The sequence below is a fragment of the Arachis stenosperma genome, chromosome 10 (genome assembly GCF_014773155.1).
Source record: "Arachis stenosperma cultivar V10309 chromosome 10, arast.V10309.gnm1.PFL2, whole genome shotgun sequence".
Classification (NCBI taxonomy): Eukaryota; Viridiplantae; Streptophyta; class Magnoliopsida; order Fabales; family Fabaceae; genus Arachis; species Arachis stenosperma.
In genome coordinates this window covers 55,817,346-55,834,495 of record NC_080386.1, presented here as the reverse complement: position 1 = coordinate 55,834,495, position 17,150 = coordinate 55,817,346, and the positions used below count along the sequence as shown (strand labels likewise).

General features: G+C 33.1%; 5 protein-coding genes across 6 annotated transcripts; 4 read left to right on the top strand and 1 right to left on the bottom strand.

Annotated features, from left to right (window-relative positions):
- The first annotated feature begins 5,527 nt into the window (after positions 1-5,527).
- LOC130954561 (probable LRR receptor-like serine/threonine-protein kinase At1g63430) lies at positions 5,528-9,801 on the top strand. Of its 2 annotated transcripts, XM_057881323.1 has the most exons (13): positions 5,530-6,097; positions 6,250-6,388; positions 6,517-6,588; positions 6,711-6,854; positions 6,946-7,095; positions 7,249-7,365; positions 7,453-7,523; positions 7,689-7,928; positions 8,014-8,219; positions 8,315-8,450; positions 8,540-8,697; positions 8,876-9,091; positions 9,182-9,798. In XM_057881323.1, exons 1-13 carry the CDS (start codon positions 6,004-6,006, stop codon positions 9,425-9,427), a joined length of 1,989 nt encoding a protein of 662 aa, XP_057737306.1. In that variant the 5' UTR covers positions 5,530-6,003; the 3' UTR covers positions 9,428-9,798. The 2 variants fall into 2 exon arrangements, with proteins under 2 accessions (XP_057737305.1, XP_057737306.1); XM_057881322.1 differs by having other exon boundaries at positions 5,528-6,097; positions 8,876-9,801.
- Positions 9,802-9,953: 152 nt separating this feature from the next.
- On the bottom strand, positions 9,954-10,475 carry LOC130956699 (actin-depolymerizing factor-like). The gene is made up of 2 exons (XM_057883709.1): positions 10,204-10,475; positions 9,954-10,104 (listed from the first exon to the last, which is right to left on the bottom strand). The coding sequence occupies exons 1-2, from the start codon at positions 10,443-10,445 to the stop codon at positions 9,954-9,956; spliced, it is 393 nt and encodes a 130-aa protein (XP_057739692.1). The 5' UTR covers positions 10,446-10,475.
- Positions 10,476-12,405: 1,930 nt separating this feature from the next.
- LOC130957109 (glutathione S-transferase T3-like) lies at positions 12,406-13,236 on the top strand. The gene has a single exon (XM_057884000.1). The coding sequence runs from the start codon at positions 12,406-12,408 to the stop codon at positions 13,234-13,236; it is 831 nt and encodes a 276-aa protein (XP_057739983.1).
- A 596-nt stretch (positions 13,237-13,832) lies between these two features.
- On the top strand, positions 13,833-14,519 carry LOC130957108 (uncharacterized). The gene is made up of 2 exons (XM_057883999.1): positions 13,833-14,214; positions 14,341-14,519. The coding sequence occupies exons 1-2, from the start codon at positions 13,833-13,835 to the stop codon at positions 14,517-14,519; spliced, it is 561 nt and encodes a 186-aa protein (XP_057739982.1).
- A 24-nt stretch (positions 14,520-14,543) lies between these two features.
- LOC130957107 (uncharacterized) lies at positions 14,544-14,864 on the top strand. The gene has a single exon (XM_057883998.1). The coding sequence runs from the start codon at positions 14,544-14,546 to the stop codon at positions 14,862-14,864; it is 321 nt and encodes a 106-aa protein (XP_057739981.1).
- Positions 14,865-17,150: the final 2,286 nt, after the last annotated feature.

Here is a 17,150-nt window from a genome sequence, read left to right as displayed (position 1 = left end):
CTGACAAATGTACCCATATAAGAATAAAACGACAATTGTAATCACGGAACATGGCCTTCGTGTGCCAAAAGTACCCGGATGTTGGTTATGCAATTGGTCTGTTAGGGTACTTTTGGCACACATAAACCATCTTCTGTGGTTACAATTGTCGTTTTATTCTTATATGGGTACATTTGTCAGCGTCTATATCTTTTATGGATACAAATAGTAATTTATTCATAAAAATAATTATCCAACTATAATAAATTAACTAATTTAATCAAATCAAAGTTTTTCAACAATAGTTTTATAAATATAATTAAAAACTCAGAATAGCATAAACCACAAGGTTAATTGTTATAAATGTAAAGCCTACTCACAACTTGGTTCCAAAAGATCGAAGATACCGAACCTGGAGTGCCAGAATCCAAGGTGAGGAGGATTGAAGTAGAATGAAACGAATGAGCGTAGAATTTAGATTGGGGCAGCGACAAGGTGGAACTGGCGATAATTTAGGTTAGTGACAGGAATGGTTCAACTCCACCAGCGGCAACAACAGCTCCAGTAGCAACCAAGGTTCACCCGAACGGCGACGCAACAGCGGTGACGGAACAACCCTCTATTCATGGCGGCTCCTCTCGCACATCCTGTTTCTCTCTCTTCAAGCTCTCTCTTCTCTCTCAATAATGGCAATAGCGACTTGGCATGGCAGCGGTTGAAGCTCAGTGGCGACGGAGACAAGGCGCGGCGACACCCAGCGACTCCTCCTTCCTCTTGGCTTCGGCGGCAGGATAAATGGCGAGAAATGGCGACGAAGGTGGCTAGCTCCAGTGACGGTGACAAGTCGCGATGGGGACGACGATGGCGACCCTCCAGCACGCGCGAACAGCTTCCCTCTCTCTCCTCGCGTTCGCCTCTCTCTCTCGTCCATCGTTGGTGAGTGGTGACGATGACGGCAAGGCGGCGCGATAGTGAGCTGAATGCGGCTGGGCAAGACGGGTGCGGTGGCGGCGCGACGGTATGCTGGACGACAGTGAGGTGCGGCGCCGGTGCGGTAACCCTCTCCCTCCTCTTCTTCCTTCTCTCCTCCTCTCCCTCACTCTCTTGATCTCCATCTTTCTTTTCTTTCTTTCCTCAGCTCGTGGGTGTGTGCTGTGAGAAAGAGAGTGAGGGGAGCGAGGGTGTGTGCGGCAGTGAGAGGTGAGTGAGTGTGTTAGAAGAGGGTTAGGGTTTGGTTTGGAAAAAAGGAGAATAAGGGTATTTTAGGAATTTTACAGTTTTCATCCTATTTAAGTCCCTAACGTTTTAAAATCGTCTTAATTTTATCCCACCATTAATTCTGTTAATGAATTCTTAACAACAGGACAACATTGAGCCAGTTTTGAATCATTAGGGACTTAAATAGGACAATTTAAATGTTAGGGATAACTTTAGGACTTACCCCAAACGTTAGGGACAAAAACAATACTTTATTATTCTTAAAATTTTCTTAAACCTTAAAATCATCAATGTTCAATCATTAAAAAAGAAATACTTGAATACGAAAGCATACCTGAATTTATGAGCATAATTAGAAGAATTTGATTTTTTTATCTTCCTCAACTAAATCCTTCTTTATCGCTAATAGAGCTAAATTGTAACTCTTCTGATGGGAAAAGAGCTACGAAAGCAAATTTGATGTGTTGGGAACCAAAATCTTGAAGTCACTATTTATATTTGAACATGACATCCACTAAACCCTAAAACCCAAATAAAATAATATTTAAAGCCTAAATAAAGATAATATCTGATTTTGTCCTCATTTAATTCTAAATTAAAAGTAATTATAACTTATTCAATTTAGCATTTATAACAATAAATGAGCACCGTTATATAAGTCATTTAATTTGAAATGGCTTAATTTGTGATTATAATTAATATATGTATTGCCCACAAACAAATTAGGAAATTAAATAATTTCTCAACAATCTTCCACTTGGCTTATACATATATTCTTTCTTGAGATAATCACATCTTATAAACTTTATGCGCATATATAAATGCTATTTCACTCATTACTTTAACAATTTGGTCCATCTCATATATTAGTTACGGAATTACCACAACTTTTTATCACATTACTATCGCGACAAAATTACGATTATCACCATACTAATATACTCAACGATGTAGAACAAATTTGGATGGGAAAATTCAGAAATTACATGCGAAAATGATCTCATACATGCCTATTAATTTCCAACTGATCCAACTTTGATAAACTTTATGAGATCATGAGTCAAAGTGAAAATGAAACTTAATACTTTATTTCTGCAGAATTATCTATATTCGTAAATTTGTCTAAATCATATGAGCATTCAAATACACACTCCCACTGAAACAACGTATCATAAAATGATCACATCCACTTGAATAGTACCCACATACAAGACTTTGGGCGCTTATTTCTTATTAAATAAATATGCATGCATTTATGCAGTATGTACTAATATGCTCAATAGACACTTAAATACTTTGAACTCTTGTTTAATTACAATAAATATTAGACTACTAATACATTGTCACAAAATAATTCAAGTGGTCTATCAAATTTATTTTTCATAATTTGTGACAAGTATTAGTAGTCACTAAAATGAATGCCTTCAAAAGGTGTTTTATATTCAATTATTTTAGTAGAAAGAGTAACAAGTATCTTTTTAACACCTTTCCAAAGAGTTCTTTCAATGAACATATGAATATACTTGCAATTGATCAAATTATCTAAACATCCAACAAAGTCAGAATTTGAATATCAAATGATCTAACTTTAGTTTTTGACTTCATATGTGTGAATATGTAATATTTTGCTATAACAAGACTTATTTATCTACTATTTAGTGATTCATTCTTAATTGATCCAAATATCTGCCAAAAATACCAATAAAGTACACAATAACTATAAATGTATATATTTGTTATCCATCAAACTACTGTTGAAGTATAATAAAACTTATACACTATTGAGCTTTATAACTTTCTTGAATCATCTAATAAGATTATACTTGTCTTTCTTAGAGTTAAGTATATAACCTTATTTATAATTATGTATGCTGTTGATATACAAGAATAATAAAATATACTTACTCCCACTGAAATGATATAAATCATCAACTACATTTATCTCAAAAAACTATATGAGATAATAATTAATTTGATGAAATATAAGTTATTAATGACAGAAAGTCTCGATTTTTTTTATTCAAACAAATCTATTTAAAAATAAATTAACATTGGCAGATATAACTTGAAAGCAAAATAATATATTCACACAAGCTACATATTATATGAATAAAATTCATATAATAGTAGGCTCATCACAAATACTCAACACAACATTAATATTTAGTTTTTGGACAAAAATATTAATTTGTAAATGGTATTTTAATTTGGTAATCAAACATTGATAATAAATTCCTTTAAATAATAAATTTATCATAAAGTGTTTATCTTTGGACAAACTTATTATTCACATAGAACCAAATAAGTATCACATGTCTATTACACAAATCTGTATGTAATTTAATTAAGTACAAAACTTTCTTTGGGCCGATCTGTACTTGTATAAATTACGTACACATAAATTCATTTAGTGCGATTTACCAAATATTCTCAACAAAATTATGTCGAACAATAAATCTATCTTTAGATTGACTCATTATTCACATGAAAACTTGAGAATTTCAACTACTTGTTACCGCATATATTTTTTATTAATTGGCCAAACACCAACTTTTCTTTGAGCTGATTAATGATTGTATAATTAAAATAGAAAATAAACACAAAGTTCAATGTTTAATTTGGCCAAACAATAAACTTTTTTTAGATCGATTATTGTTCGCATAAATAATAAGCATTGATTTATTCTTAATTAGTTACCCAAACATATATTTATCATTAACATATATATGTAACTGTGCCAAATATAGATCCTTTCTTTTGGAATAGATCGACTAATATTCGCATGAATTACATATCTTTATATCCTTAATATTTTAAATTAAATCAATTTTCACAAAAAAAACTATTTTAATAATATTATATTCAATCAATTTATTTTAAACTTAAACCTTATAAAATATATGAGTATAACTGTTATTGATTTTTTTATGTAACAAATTTAAAATGTTTATATAGCATAAAATAAAATAATAGACCACAATATATATAACCGCATAATATTGGGAATCTTTATTAATCAATTGTTATTATTTTTGTTTAAAACGAACTTAAATTTAAGACAAAAAGATTCAAATAATAAAAAGACAAAACAATTTTTAAAAATTAATCATAAATTAATATTTATGTCATAGACAATAATATAGACAAAAAAAAATCTTATCATCAATCACATACAATACATGACAAAAGGGATTCATATTTCATAAAGAGAAAGTCTAAGGGCCAGTAACTTTTGTGTTTTGTGGCCAGCACTTAACCATCAAAAGAAAAATGAGTAATCTCTCACCATTAAATGTAATTTCACACCATTAAAAATATTATTGATGGTCAAATAATGGTTACAAAACACAAAAGTTGCCGGCCTCCTAGCACTCCTTTTTCATAAATTCTAAATTTTGATATTAATTCATTTTTAAATAATCAGTAACCACGTCAAATATTACAAGAAAATTTTCTTGTGATATTAATTCATGTCGTGGTTTGAATTTGATGATTTCATACATCCTTCCGAATTGCGGTGATATCAATTTAAAAAAAAAAGTTTAATTAGCGAGTTAATTTTTTTAAATTAATATTAATTATTTTTTAGAATTTAAAATTTAAAATTTTCTATCTTAAATTTTGATTCTAAATTTTAAATTTTCAAAAGTAAAAATTACAAAAAAACATTTTTACAATAAAAAATATTAATATTAACTATTTAAAAATTAATTTTTTATATATATTTTTTGAAAATGATAAACTATATGCCACTACAAAAAATTTAATACGAGAGTAATTTGTAGCATTATTCCTTTTCTTTAAATAAGATAAATAATTAATTCATTACTACTTTGTTTTTTTATAATTTTGTATTAATTCTAAAATATTAAGAACGAAAAAATATAATAAATAACAAAGTTTAATCATGAAATAACATTTTAGATGAACGAAAAGTCAGAATATTTGTTAAAAAGAAAAGAAGACTACGGAATTGATTGACACTGACTTTACACGTTAAATTGAATTCAATCCATGAGGGGAGGGACAACACAAATTGAACAAATAAAACAAAATAATTGCTAAAGTCATTTTTGTTTATCATTATAAATTATAAATATAATAATATAAATAGAATAGAATAATAGTATTACCTAGGAGTTTGAGGACCTCATAATTATGATCGCTGGCTGTTTAACCCTCAAATTAGTTGTTAATAATGGACCCCGAGTCTTACCAATTAGCTCACTCTAATCCCTAATTAGTGTCACATAGCTAAACAGCAACATCCCAAAAATAAAAAGGTTCAATTTTTTAATAATAAAAAACCGCCATTTTCAACATAAAGGTGCCTTTTTTTCAGGCTAATTAAGAGGCTAGTTTTCTTGATGAAAATGCATTGATTCTTGGCACTCACTTGGTAGCTAAACTCTCTGTGAATCAAAGTTTCAATTTTTTGTTCTCACTCTTCTCTGGGTTTTCTTCACACTTTGAGTTCAGTTTCCAGTGTCACTGTCACCATCCTTCTCATCCCAAATTCCCAACCAGCTAGTTGGTTATTCTTTCCAGTGGCAGTTACTAATTCTTGGATTTTAAACTGCTTCCTTTTTTTCTTTCCCTCCTCACTTTGTTTATCTCAATCATTTTAAACTGCTAATTAGCATGCATTCTTTGGAACCATTGAAGTGGTTGTAGCAACTAGCTCATATATTCTTCAGTCATGTATTCGGTTCTGCTGTTTTTGTTCTTGGAAAGAAGAGGTCTTTGGTTCTTGTTAGATATATAACAGAAAGTGGAGAACTTTAGGGGGAGAAAGAAAAGGGAAAGATGAAGAAGCTATGCACTTCATTGTTGTTGTTGTTTCTGGGTTTGGTTTCCATGTTCGCTCTTGTGGCTTCTGATTCTCTGCCCCCAACTGAAGGTATGACATTCACTCCTTTTGTTTTCAGATCTCAATTGATTACTTTTTTCTTTTCAAATCTTGTTTTCGTTGTAGTAATGTGCTAACTTTATACATTGTGGGGTTCAATTCAATGTAATGAAGTTGCATTGCTTTATATTTGTTCTGTGCAGTTTGGGCGCTTTCTAGCTTCAAAGAAGCCATGTATGATGACCCTTTTCTAGCTCTATCCAATTGGAATACGATAGATTCAGATCCTTGTAACTGGTTTGGTGTCTTATGCACTACTGCTAGAGATCATGTCATCAAACTGTAAGATATTACTTTTTTATTGCTCCTTCTGCTTCTGTTGCATTTGAAATGTCTTGTATGATTGTTATGAGCAATATGATGAAATGAATTTTCTGAGTTAGCACATTGATTGGGGTTGTTCTTTGCAGAAACATTTCAGGATCATCGTTGAAGGGATTTCTTGCACCAGAGTTGGGGCAAATCACCTACTTGCAAGAACTGTATGTTCATTTTCCCCTCTTCCTTGAATACCTTCTGTTTTGATCACTGTTATGTTATCACCAAGTTTCTTAGTTCTAGAATGTCATGGTTGAAGCTAAACTTTGGTTTTTCGTGTTTGTAGAATTTTGAGCGACAATGAACTCATAGGAATAATACCTAAAGAGTTGAGCATGTTGAAGTCCCTTAAGGTGCTGGACTTGGGAAATAATCAGTTATCCGGACCAATTCCTCCAGAGCTTGGAAATTTAACTGAACTTGTGAACATGTAAAAAGAAATTCACGATGAATAGATAAACAAATATTGACTCTCTTTCCAGTTTACTCCTATACTTATTCCTCTCTGTGTTCTTTTGTAGGAATCTGCAGTCCAATGATCTGACTGGCAGGTTACCTCCGGAGCTTGGGAATTTGAAATACCTTCAAGAACTTCGGCTCGATAGGAATAAGCTCCAAGGGCCTGTTCCTGGTGGTGACAGTTCAAATTTTTCCTCAACTATCAATGGGATGTGAGTACAATTTAGTTGGTATACTTTGCTTAAGGCATTCTGTATCCTTATTCGCATAATTCTTTGTTAAGTGAACCTCGAAAAATGCTAGTTATGCCAATCAAAGTTTGACTTTAGTTAATTGATGCCTTAAAGTTCCCATAATTTCTTCAGGTATGCTACAAATGCAAATTTAACTGGCTTCTGTCGTTGGTCTCAGTTAAAAGTAGCGGACTTTTCGTATAACTATTTAGTTGGCAGCATACCTGATTGCTTGCATTATCTTCCAAGGTATTCTTCTGATACCATTGTCATCTTGGTTGGTTGGTTTTCTACTCCACCATCATATTTAACAAAAATATGTTTTCTGCCAATCAGTTTATACTTTCAAGGAAACTGCCTTCAGATTCAGAACAAAGACGCAAAGCAGCGGCCCTCTATTCAATGTGGTATGCAGGACATGACCTTTTTTTAGCATTCAAAAATGATGAATGTAATTAAGATTTCTCTTCCTAGATAATCTCAAAGATTAAAAAGTAAAGTGTCATTTACTGTGATACTTAGAAACGTAAGACCTAATGTTCCTAAACTAACTATGAAATATTATCTCATAGCCGGTGCATCACCTGCAAGAAGCCAGCCATTGGTGAATCCTAATATGTATGTGTCGAAGCATCATGGAGCATCAAAACCTGTTTGGCTTCTGGCTCTAGAAATAATAACGGGAACCATGATTGGTTCTCTCTTCCTGATTGCTCTTCTCGCTGCCCTTCAGAGGTGGAATAAAAAAGCATCCATCATTATTCCTTGGAAAAAATCTACAAGCCAGAACGACAGCACGACAGTATATATAGGTTCAGCTTCTTTTTGTTTTACTATCTGTTCACATTAATGTTTATAGAGCCGTTTTTCAATGTAATTAGCTTTATTACTGTACAGACCCCGAGATGTTGAAGGATGTGAGAAGGTATACCAGACAAGAGCTTGAAGTTGCCTGCGAAGACTTTAGCAACATAATCGGGTCATCACCAGACAGTGTGGTCTACAAGGGAACCATGAAAGGTGGACCTGAGATTGCTGTAATCTCCCTCTGCATCAAGGAGGAGCATTGGACAGGATATCTTGAACTCTATTTTCAAAGAGAGGTAAATGCAAACATTCAAGTGCTTATGAAATTGCAAGATTTGGCAGACAAATATTTAGCTAAGTTCTCTAATGTTTATTCTATCATGGCATTCAGGTGGCAGACTTGGCAAGGTTAGATCATGAGAATACAGGAAAACTGCTGGGGTATTGTAGAGAGAGCACTCCATTTACAAGGATGTTAGTTTTTGAGTATGCTTCAAATGGGACACTTCATGAGCACCTACATTGCTGTAAGTCAACTTTCTTACCAATGATTCTTAGCTTGTGTATTATAATTTAGGCGTTTCCAGTTCATTAAACATGAAATTTACGACTACAGACGGAGAAAGATGTCAATTCTCCTGGACAAGGCGTATGAAAATCATAATAGGCATTGCACGTGGGCTCAAGTATCTACATACGGAAATTGAGCCTCCATTCACTATTTCAGAGCTGAATTCTAGTGCTGTATACCTTACAGAAGAATTTTCCCCCAAGGTTTGCATGCTAACTAGTTCAAATCTTGTAAATTAGCAATCACAAGCAATCATGATTATGTTTAATAACATCTTATTCCGGTTTTAGAATGAGTGGAATAGAGTAATGGACATGGCTATGTATTATTGGAAACCAACATCTTGTTTAAGATTGTCATTGCTTTGGACCTGAACTGCAGTTGGTTGATTTCGAAAGTTGGAAGACAATCCTTGAAAGATCAGAAAAGAATTCTGGTTCTATTGGCAGTCAAGGTGCTATTTGTGTCCTTCCAAATTCCGTCGAGGCTCGCCATCTCGATACAAAAGGAAACATACATGCTTTCGGGGTACTTCTACTGGAGATAATCAGTGGAAGACTTCCATACTGCAAGAACAAGGGGTACTTGGTTGATTGGGTAATAAAAAACTTGACAAAATGTTATGTTAAAAAACGTTTGGTTTGGCTAAGTGGTTATGCTAAACGTGTATATGTGATGCCTCTGCAGGCCAAGGACTATCTTGAAATGCCAGAAGTGATGTCATATGTGGTGGATCCGGAATTGAAACATTTCAGATATGATGACCTCAAAGTGATATGTGAAGTAGTGAGCCTCTGTATCAACCCTGATACCACTGCTCGCCCGTCTATGCGAGAATTATGCGGCATGCTTGAGAGCAGAATCGACACGTCAACTAGCGTGGAGCTCAAGTCATCATCATTGGCCTGGGCTGAACTTGCACTCTTATCATAATTGAGTTCAAAACTCAAAGAACTAACAGATCCTACACTAAAGCATACATAGATATACAAGAGCAAGCAGCACTTATTCTTGTTCTTTCTTTTCAATTATCTCTTCCTATTGTAAATGATTGCTATAGAAGGGATTATGCTAGGTTTAATCATGACAAGGCCTCGTTGTAAAGCACTTTCCAGAAATTGTTGAATAGAAGAATTATGTATATTAGGATTAGGTTTAGAGTTTAGAGTGCATGTATATGTTAAGAAACTTGAGTTTCAAGCCACTCATTCATTATTCCTCTTCTATAGTACAGAACAGGTTGTATCAATATACATAGAAGAAAACAAAAGAAAATGAGAGAATAGTGGCAGGCACTCTAAAATAATATATCTGTTGAGCATATAATTGAGTGAAGTCGAAGATAATAATAGTACATGCGAGTGAGTTTTGTTTTGGATTAGTGAAAGTTGAATCCAAGCTAAGAAGAAAATGATGAAACAAACAGTAGGAGGGATTGAATTGATGATGCCTTCTAAGATCAGATGGCTCGGGCTTTGACAATGTCCAAGCTCATCTCGCTTGGATCAGTTGCTTGAAGTTCGACTTGAATGCCATCCAACTCCCTCTTGAATCTGTCCTTGGAACTTGCATACACCATCTTCATCCTCACCCTTGAACTGTCAGGGGACCTGCATGCATGGACGCACGTGTGCACGCACGCACGCATCGTTAAATATTATAAATAACAGAAAATACATGATATTGTATATCTAAGAATATTATTATACCATGCAACAAAGAAGATCTTGCTCTTCTGGCATTTCTCGTCGGTAGTGAAATCGAAATCGTAGACAGCATAACGACACTCGTCGTTTGGCAAACTGGCCTGGAAATCGTCGTAGGTGTCATGAGGTCCTCCTAATTTATCGACCACAACTTGTTGCTGATCAATTCTGAATACAATGTATCGATAGATCCTCTTTGCTTTTAGTTCCTGGAACTTCAATTTGCACTCATCGTGCACAGCCATTCCGGACGCCGCATTTGCCTGCCATGCATAAAACAGAAACAATAATTAATTATTATTATTTAATAACAATAACTAGCGTTGATTGCAATGGAGATACCATTTTGCCAAGAATAATGAAGAAGCGCCCTGCGAAATGTGGAAAGAAGGAAAAGGGTGGGGGGGAGCAAGCAACAGAGAATGGGAAAATGGAAGGAAAAGCTATGCAGAGAAATTAAGGAATTAAGATCCTTGTTTTTTGGAGTCACGAGAGGCGCAAAATTTCACAACACTAACTAACGTAATTAGTTAATTACCCAATTCCCACATCATCCATATTTGGACAACCCTTAATTATAGATATCATATCATTATTCCTATCCATTAATATCAACTTTTTTTTCTTAACTATATGCTTATTTAGATACTTTTACCCTCCACTTTTAACAAACATTTTTTTATGTCGGTATCCGTTATTATCTTTAATTATCAAGGGAGAGGGATATTTGATAACTCGTATAAAAATGTCTAATAATTAAGAATCATTAAAAAATTAAAAGAAAAGTATAAGTAACCAATAACATTTTTAAATAATGTGTGAAGAATGTGAATTAATAAGGTTAAAAGAATAAATTTAATTAGTAGCATTAAATAAAGGTATAGTGTACTTTTATTTGATTAATAGTTGTTTATATTGTTCAAAATAGTCATTATTTACTTAGAGCAACTCCAACGGTTCAAAAATTTTGAACCTCATTTACTGTGTGTTAGTAAAAAAGGAGGATCTATCGTTGGAGCAAATAAATAATGAGTTCCTTCACAAACTTCGGAAAAAAAAAGCCCTACTCAAAGGGACTCTATCTCTCTCAAAAAAAAATAATATTTTATTAATAAAATTAATACTTTATATATATATATATATATATATGTATGTATGTATGTATTGAACCGTTACATATAGTATGCTTCATATACATCATACATATTAACGTTATATATAATTAATTAATTAATTATTATAATTATTAATAAATTAAATATGATTTAATTATTTAATATAATTATATATATATAATTAATTAATTAATTATTATAATTATTAATAAATTAAATATGATTTAATTATTTAATATAATTTATATTATTATATTAAATTAGTCGTTGCAAAACTAGCCGTTGTAAAATTAGTTGTTGGAAACTAATCGTTACTATGTTACTGTTATTATTAATAAATTAATATTTTGTTACTCTATATATACCACTTAGATATACTTCTATTCTCACACTCTTTGCTACTCTTCCTCATCTTCTTCCAAGTTTACAAAATCAAAGTTCTACTACTATTATTTTTTGTTCGAAAAAATGGATCCAAACCAACTCAACTCTTTCTTCAATTACTTACAAAACTTTCCTCAAATTTCAAATACCCAATAATCTCAAACCTCAAACACTCAAGTTCCAAATCAAAACTTCACACTACCAAATACATTTCAAAATCCAAATCCACAAAATCTTTCTAATTTTAATTTTCAAGCTCTTTATAATAATCAGTTTCCAATATTCCAACCGCAAAATCAAAATTCACAAACACCCCATTTTCCATTTTCATCCATATATTAACCCCTCTATCGGAAATGTTACTCCAACTTCCTTGCCGTTTCCAACTCAATTCAGTGCATCAAGACATAACGCATCTGGTGTTGGTGGCTCTTCTAACCCATCCTCTCAGACTCCTATACAATCTAGTCCAAGTTCGCAATATTCTGATTTTGTCAACTCTCGTGGATTAGATACTATCGACCTCAATGATGATGATATTGAAGATCGGAGGCAAGATAGTATTCAACACTGGCATTGAGAAGAGGATGAGATGTTGATCAGTGCGTGGTTAAATGTTTTAATTGACCCTATAGTTGGTACCGATTAAAAGGGAGAAATATTTTGGAGTCGAATTCATAGCTACTGTGTAGAATTTTGTTCCGACATGACAAGGGGGATAGTTGCATATAAGAAACGATGGTATAAGATCAACAAGGCTGTTGCACAATTTGCTGGTTGCTACGATCAAGCTAGTCGAAACATAAGGAGTGGTTCGAACGCTGATGACATAAAGGAGTTGGCTTATAAACTTTATTCCACAAATTATGGTCAAAAATTCACCTTTGAGAGGCATTGGAACATGCTTCGGTTGGAGCAAAAATGGAGAAGCCAACTTCCTACACAGAGTGGCGGCTCAAAGAGAACCAAGGTTAGTGCAACTGGAGCATACTCATCCTCATCAAACCCAGAAACACCGTTGGCCGACGAACTCGTTGTGGACTCTCCCGTTCGTCCACAAGGATCAAAGAAGAGCAAGCGAAAAGGTAAGGAAAAAGCACAGATGTCTGAAGATTTTAGCGATGAAGATTTTAGCGAAAGAAAATCATCGCTTGTCAAAAAATTATCTCTCATGGAAGATATTAAGAATGTTAGAGAAAAGGAACTAATGGATAGGGAAAAAGAAAGAGAAGAGGAGAAGGAACATAGAGTAAAGATTATGGCAATCAAAGAGAAGGAGTTACAAATTCAAGCGGCAATGAAAGAACAAGAATTACAAGCTCAAGCAGCAATGAAAGAAAGAGAATTACAAACTCAGAGGTACATTAAAGAAATGGAGATAAAAGCAAAAGAAAGGGAAATGGAAAGGATGGCCAAGGAAATGGAAAGGGAGATGGATATGCAAATATTTAATGCTGACACGTCTACAATGAGTGAAAAACGACGAGCTCTTCATGAGATTGCATGTGAGAAAATAATCGTCAAGTGGTTTACTTAATGGTTCCTTGTATTCGTAGAGTTATGTAGTATGTTCTTATTTTTATTGCGTATTACTGGTTTATGATGTAGTTTGTTTTATTTACTTCTGATATAAGTTTTTAAATTAGTCAATATTATTGTGCCCTTATTGTTCATGAAAGTGACCGTTGCAAAACTAGCCGTTAACTAGCCGTTGCAAAACTATCGGTTAACTAGCCGTTGCAAAACTAGCCGTTAACTAGCCGTTAAGGTACTTATTGCAGACACACTTATAAATATCAACTATCAATGACTCTGCAACTCCACTTCAACTCTTGTTCTCACCTCGAAAGAGAACTAAAAATTACATTTCTAAATATTGCTAGAAATTTTGATGATATGTTTAATGAGGCTTTGTATGGCAAAAGAAGACGGCAAGATAACACAGTCATAGATAATTGGATCGATGAGTGTTTACTCCAAGATTCAGAAGAAGAAGATATCGATAGAAGCTCTATCCCAATTACTCGTAGATGGATCAACAGAGATCGAGAAGCAGGACATAATCGCCTTTTTCAAGATTACTTTGCAGATGAACCGGTGTATAATGCTGACATTTTCTGACGGAAATTTCGAATGAGAAGACATGTGTTCATTCAGATAGTAGACGCTCTCTCAAACGTCTATCCGTATTTCCAACAGAAGGTTGATGCAACTGGAAGAAAAGGCTTGTCGCCACTCCAGAAATGTACCGCTGCGATACGGATGTTAGCATATGGCGTAGGAGCTGATGCTGTTGATGATTATGTGCGCATAGGCGAGAGCACTACAATTGAATGCTTAGAAAAATTTGTTGAAGGTGTCATTTCGGTGTTCAAGGATGAATACTTGCGAAAACCCAAACCAAATGATGTACAACGCCTGCTACAAATGGCGGAGGGTCGTGGCTTCCCTGGCATGTTGGATAGCATTGACTGCATGCATTGGCAATGGAAAAATTGTCCAAAGGCGTGGAAAGGTATGTACATGAGTGGTTATCGTGGGGTTGCAACCATAGTACTTGAGGTTGTAGCATTTTCAGACCTTTAGATATGGCATGCGTTCTTTGGAGTTTATGGTTCAAATAACGATATCAACGTGTTAGATCGTTCTCCAGTGTTCGATGATATTCTAAACGATCGTGCTCCGGAGGTAAATTATACTATTAATGGTAATAATTATACTATGGAATACTATTTAGCAGATGGTATTTATCCTGAATGGGCCACATTTGTCAAATCAATCTCAAAGCCACAAGGGGAGAAACACAAGTTATTTGCATAATACCAAGAAGGGCAAAGAAAAGATATGGAGCGAGCATTCGGAGTGTTGCAAGCACGCTTTGCAATTATACATGGTCCAGCTCGTTTTTGGGAAAAGAAGAAGCTTGCCAACATAATGAGAGCTTGTATTATATTGCATAATATGATTGTTGAGGATGAAAGAGACACTTATGCAGGAAATTTTGCTCAAGGCTTAGAGTATGATGATGTCGAAAATGACTTATCACAACCTCAGCTGGGAGAAGAAGATTTTGCACCATACCATCAATTTCTCCAAAGAAATGCCCAACTTCGAAATAGGCAGCAGCATAGACAATTGAAAGAGGACTTGATTGAACACATATAGCAATTTCACAATGCTTGTCGTCAACTATAAAGCTTAATTATGTTTTTCTTTGTATTAAGTAATTTTACAAATTAGTGTAACCCCGAATTATATATTGTGTATTATTATTATATATGAATTTATTTAATATTGATATCTTTTAATAGTGAATTATTTTTAAATTTAATAAATTTAAATTATATTATTGAAAAAAATTAATTACATTAATTTCAATTATTTTAATTAATTAATTAATTAAGTGGGACCATAACAGGAACTAAAGTTAGTTCCTCCTAATGGAGAAGAGAGAGATGTTTTGAGTTCCTATTTACTGTTTATGACGCAAAAGTTGATGTGGAATTACTTTTTATGACAAGTGAGTCATAAACAGAAACTGGAATGAGTTCTCTACTGGAGATGGTCTTAGCACTCCCCATCATTAAATAACGTGATTTATGAATGTATCTGACTAAATTCATATCATAGAAACTTATCTTTTTTGGGATTTGGTGAGAGAAACTTTTGAATGGATTTTTCTTGTAGTGTCAAATCCAACTATGGTTATCCAGCTTCAAAGCGTAATTCATGATAAATCCAATGGCCCAGTTCAATAATGCCCATTGCACCATAAGAAACAAAAAATGAAGACATGACCAACAAAAAAAAAAAAAAACAAAAAGCTGAAGATAAAATAATAACTTTAATCAATTTGGGTTGGTCGAGTGGTCAGCTTACTCGTCCGTTTAAGCAAGTGTCGGAAGTTTGAATCTCGCCTTGTGCAGGCAAAAATCCATTGAGGACTGACATGCTAGAATATATATATATATATCACATTACACAGAAAACAACATACAGTACAGCTTGTTCTGTGTTGAGTCACTTTTTAAGATCTTAATATATATGTTTATTATCGTCACACCAATTTACTTGATAATTAAGCTTATCTTTATATTGCATTTTCACGAGCAATTACTCTAATTTTAAACTAAAAGTCAGCATAGTGTTAACTTCTTATTTTAGCTAGTTTCCTTACTATTATACAGTGCACTACTGCATATTTAATGGTTCCATCGACATCGTACAGCCAAATTATAATTTTTAAAGCCTAGTTAAATTCTTCTTTTAGTTTATCAAAGAAATTTAAAACTCTTATTAGCACTTATAATAATGCCAATGTCATTGTTGGTCATTACAAGTCATGAGTTGGATATGTTAAAATAAGCAAAAAGTCAATCTAATTTCTTATCACCAAATATTTCAGCTTGTTATACCTATATAGTGGATGATGTTACGGGACTAATTAATAAACCAAATGCTTTTATTTTTCACTCCACAAACAACCAAATTAATATATACTTCTATTTCATTATATTATAACTTATAAATAATGCGGAAATCACTGAATAATAATTAAAGAGAAGTTGTCAAATTTGATTAGACGTGGAGTATGTAGTGCGTGCTTGATAGCGACAAAATAAATAATAATGATAATAATAAATAAATAACAAAATAACAAAAAAAATTGCTATCTTACTGTCTTAATAATGATAATTATGGGGATGAGGATTGCAGTGAGAGAAAATAAAAATACAATAACTTCAAGATTATTATTCATTAGAAGAGACAAGTCCCATTCAGGCCTCATTAACATAACTTCAAGATTTCAATTGACATTTACAACAAAGTTTTTTTTTTTTTCCAGAAACAATATTTGTACAATTTTTTTTACATCTCTTTCGCACACCTTCTTTATATGGTACAAAGGAAAAGTCTTTTATCTTCTCTCACTTTTTATAAATTATTTTAAATATAAAACTAAAAAATATTACCACCAAAAAAAAAAAAAACTAAAAAATATACAAAAAAACATGTACCAAAAATAGTATATATAAAATATTTTTTTCGTATATAATTTGTCATTGTATACTACAATTGAAATCCGATCTGTACATGTAAATGTATATATGTAAGATGCCTGGTAGTAGTGGGTAGTACTCCATTGAAGACTAGAAAGTATCACACGATCGATAATTATTGCTTATTGCATGCCCTACACTATGTATAAGCTTAGCTTCCACTATATATATAAGTATTTTGTCAAGTAGTGTTAAGAACAAATAAAGTTAGGGACTCCTACTTATAGGGACATACATATCCGGCACTATATACATACAAATAAAAACAAGGTTCTGCATATATTTTATAGGTATATATGCCAAAAACCTCTCCCCTCATTCTGCATGCATGTTGTGCATGCTTCCATGATAGTTTTGTTCCTCCTTACGTTTGTCATTGTGCACATATATA